This window comes from Ipomoea triloba, chromosome 9 (genome assembly GCF_003576645.1).
Source record: "Ipomoea triloba cultivar NCNSP0323 chromosome 9, ASM357664v1".
Classification (NCBI taxonomy): domain Eukaryota; kingdom Viridiplantae; phylum Streptophyta; class Magnoliopsida; order Solanales; family Convolvulaceae; genus Ipomoea; species Ipomoea triloba.
Window position 1 is genome coordinate 19,837,213 of NC_044924.1, and position 4,357 is coordinate 19,841,569.

At 39.5% G+C, this 4,357-nt stretch overlaps 1 protein-coding gene across 1 annotated transcript; it reads left to right on the forward strand.

Moving 5' to 3' along the window:
* The first annotated feature begins 3,441 nt into the window (after positions 1-3,441).
* Positions 3,442-3,930, forward strand: LOC116029690. The gene has a single exon (XM_031271733.1). The coding sequence runs from the start codon at positions 3,442-3,444 to the stop codon at positions 3,928-3,930; it is 489 nt and encodes a 162-aa protein (XP_031127593.1).
* The last annotated feature ends 427 nt before the right edge of the window (positions 3,931-4,357 follow it).

Below are 4,357 nucleotides of genomic sequence, written 5' to 3' on the forward strand. Positions count from 1 at the left end.
ACTATATTACACAATCATATAAGAAAATGCGTATTGGAGTTTAAAATCACATATATAAAATTTAAAATTTACATTTTTTTAAAAATTTTTAAGTATAATTTTCTTAGTTATTATTCATATTGTTAGAATTATAATATATATGAAATACGATTAAAAATAATTCAATTTAATTATGTAAATTTTTCTCTATAAATTTATGTAAATATGTTCATGATTAGAGATTATATTAATCATACATAATTTTAATTTTAATTTTAATTAATTTTGTATTCTATATATGATAATAGATACTTGACCAAATATATGAAAATTCAACTATATTATTATATTGTATATTTTAATATATTTTAACTTTTTAAAATTTTTATTTGAATTTATAATAACAAAATTTTTTTCGTCTATCGCACGGGTAAAACACTAGTCTAAGGCTAAAATTAGAGTGTAGTAACATTTTTGTAAAAGAGAAGTTTAAATGACAAAATAATATGCATTTCTCCCAAAATTATATATGCTTAAAAGTTTTTGATCTATCCACACATATTTCAATCATTATTCAATGAACCATGGTCCACACATTTGTATGGACCATAAATAAAAAGTACATTTTTAATATACTAAAAGTACATTATTTTTATATATAAAGTACATTACTTGAAAATACTTGATTTTTTTATATATTATCAAATAATGTACATTCAGTATACAAATAATGTACTTTTAGTATATTAAAAATGTATATTGCATCCATAGTCCACACAGTTATATGGACCATGGTCCACATAATAATTTGCCACATCTTTAAGCCAAAATTGTATTGATTTTGATTAAAATGATATGTGTTTACAAAGATGGAAACGATGATAGAAAACCTCTCTGAGAGCCCAACTCCGGCGGCGACTGCTCGGTCGTCGGAGGAGCAAGACTTGCTCTAAAGAAGTACCAAGAAACCAAAAAGAGGTCGCGACTCTATGGAAATCCCTGGGAATTCTGCAAACGAAGAAGCTGTGTAAGAAACACCCACTTTAGCGGGCCTGAAATCGCCGGAATCCACACAATGGCGCACTCTTGTGGAAACCCCCAAACTCTGCATGGGGACGAAGGGAACCCATCAACATTGACGAGAAGGATTCAGCATCGGACGATAATATTATGGATGAAGACAAGCAAGACCCTAACTGCCTAGTAATCCCAGTAACAAGAGAAGAGAAAGAAAGACTCCGCATGCCATGGAGAAGATCGCTGATTATCAGAGTTCTTGGCAGGAAAGTGGGATATTCATACCTGTTACAGCGCCTGTAGAAGATGTAGAAGCCGGAAGCGACCTTTGATCTCATCGCCCTGACCAAGATTACTTCTTGGCTAAGTTTGAGTTCCTCCGAGACTATGAGTTCGCAAAGTATGAGGGGCCATGGATCATTTTGGATCACTATGTAACCGTCCAGGAATGGGTTCCAAATTTTCACCCATGGAAGAATAGAATGGATAAGCTTTTGGTAGGATCAGATTCCCAACGCTACCCATAGAATATTTTGAGGACGAGTTCTTGAGGAAAATTGCAAGGAATATTGGACGACCAATCAAGATTGACGACACCACAAGTCTGACATATATCGAAGTGCAAGTTTGCTAGAATCTGTGTCAAAGTGGACTCAACGAAGCCTCTATTATCTAAATTCGCGCTGAGCGACGAGGTAATACCTATTGAATACGAAGGGCTTCATCTGGTTGGTTTTGATTGTGGTGTATATGGCCACAAGAGGGTCAGTGCGGAGAAGACAATCTGATGGAAGATCGGACGGAGAATGTCACCAGGACGGACAAAAGGCAGGAGGAGGGCAACGTGCAGACAGAGGCCCAAGCAGTGCCACCACAACCCAAGGTGTCGACTCAAAGCTACAAAGAGAACTATGGTGCATGGATGTTGGTCACAAGGAAAGAAAGAAGAGGAAGAAGAGGAGGGGCTAGCACCTACGGTCCCTCGAACGTGGGTAACTGTCACCCAACAACTAATTACCAGGGACAACAGGCACCGCAGTTCGGATCACGTTATGCAATCCTTGGAGGAGTCAATGACACAGAACTAGATTCACCTTCGAATGACAGCGAGTTCAGTGCAACTCCTCAATATATGAGTGCGAACCTACCTAGAATTTGAACACAACAACAACCAGATAGAATAGTACTATCTCAGCGTAGAGAAGGAGTTTAGTTTGCGGTTCCTCAAGAATGCCAACCAGTAAACCCCCAGCAACCTAACCGGGGTACAATTAGAGGCAAAAGAGGTAGAGGTGGTGCCCCAAGGAGGGCAGCAGCTGAGTTAGAGCATATAGTTGTAAGGGGTCATGACAAAGGGAAGCAAATAACCAGTACAGTGGTTCGTAACTCAAATGACTCCCAGAGGCATCACACATGGTTGGTTTAGAGTATGGATTTAAAGAAGATCCACCGGACCTAGCAAGAGTCTTTACTAACAAAACATCCCCCCGACATATCCATGAGGGATAATGATGAAGATGTTGGCTATGATGGCCATGCGTTGGAAGGTTTTCAGTGCTCTTGAGCACCGTTCTTTGTTTTCTCATTGATTATGATTAGTTTGATATGGAATTGCCAAGGTGCAGCTTCAAGAGCATTTAGCCGCATTCTTAAACAACTTTGCAGAACTCACCATCCTACTATTGTCTGCTTACTTGAGCCTAAGGTGTCGGGAACCCAAGCTAATAGAATCTGCTCAAATTTTAGATTTGAAGAATAGATCCGAGTTGAGGCAGTAGGCTTCTCAGGCGGTATATGGATACTTTGGAAGAACCACTTGAAAATTGAAGTTCTAAACACTCACCCACAGTTCATTAATCTAGAAGTTAGACAACAGTAGAGCAACCCTTGGATTTTATCAGTAATTTATGGCAGCCTCAATCCTTCCCTGCGCAGGAAACTTTTCTCGGAGCTTTCATCAAGTATGTTTGCCCCACAGAGCCATTGGCTGGTCTGTGGGGATTTAAATTCAGTAACAAGTAGGGATGAAGTCAGTAACTCAGCTTGTTTCAATACGACAAGATGCTCGGACTTCAATGATTGGATCTTCCGTGAGGGACTGATAGACCTAGGATTTGAAGGTCCACAGTTCACTTGGACGAGGGGTGTTGATGTAGCCAACTTTAAAGGAGCTCCGCTTGATCGTGCTTTATGTAGTATAGACTGGAAGATGGAGTTTCCGAAGGCGTCAGTTGAACACCTCCCGATGATAGAGTCTGATCACAGACCATTGTTAATAAATTCCAGCCCAACTCATGCAGTACATCAAAACAAGAGGTTCAAATTTAATTTTGTATGGACAGCCCATCAGGATTTCCTCAGCTGCATTCAACGGGCATGGAACCTGGCTTTAGATCTACAATCGAACAAGGAGGCGGCAACTGAAGCTCTAATGGAAAAAGGCGCATGATCGCAAGGATTAAAGGAATCCAAAGAAACTTTGCGCTCCACCACAGATCAGACCTTATTAAGTTAGACAGAAAACTTCGTAAGGAATTAGAAATCATCTTGCACCAGGAGGAACTAATCTGGTTCCAAAGATCAAGGGAGGAGTGGATTACTTCTGGGGATTGCAATACCAGTTTCTATCACACTTCCACCACAATAAGGAAAAACACTGCCAAAATTCAATCCCTCCGAACTAAAGATGGCCTTTGGATCACAGACGAACGTCTATTTGTCGATCATATTAGGAATTTCTTTATGAGCCTTTATGAAGACGGTCACCAACCTGCTGCGAGTGACATCTTGAACGAACAATTCCTGTCATTGACTGAACAAGAATGGCTACAAGTAAGCCAACCCTTCAAACTAGAAGAAATAAAACTTGCAGTCTTCGAGATGAACCCTTGCAAAGCTCTTGGTTATGATGGCTACACAGCAGGATTTTATTAGAGATCATGGGAGATTGTAGGAGAGAACTTGACTAACTTTGCACTTGATTTCTTTGCAACAGGTCAACTACCTCAAGGATGCAATGACACCTTGATCACACTCATTCCGAAAGTGACGAACCCAGATACTGTGAAGCAACTACGTCCCATAGGCTTATGCAATGTATCATACAAAGTATTGACTAAAACTATGGCTATGAGACTCAAAGAGATTTCCAAGAGGTTAATAGGCACGCAACAGACTAGCTTCGTCCCGGGGAGGCAGATTACAGACAATACTATATTATCGTCTTCCAAGAGGTTTTAAACTCCATGAGAACGAAGCAAGGTTCTAAAGGTTGGATGGTGATGAAGATAGATCTGGAAAAAGCCTATGATAGACTTAACTTGAACTTCATAGAGAACACGTTGATGTACATCGGATTCAA

Coding starts and splice junctions, on each gene's coding strand:
- LOC116029690 (XM_031271733.1), top strand. CDS start 3,442: ATGATCGCAAGGATTAAAGGAATCCAAAGAAACTTTGCGCTCCACCAC.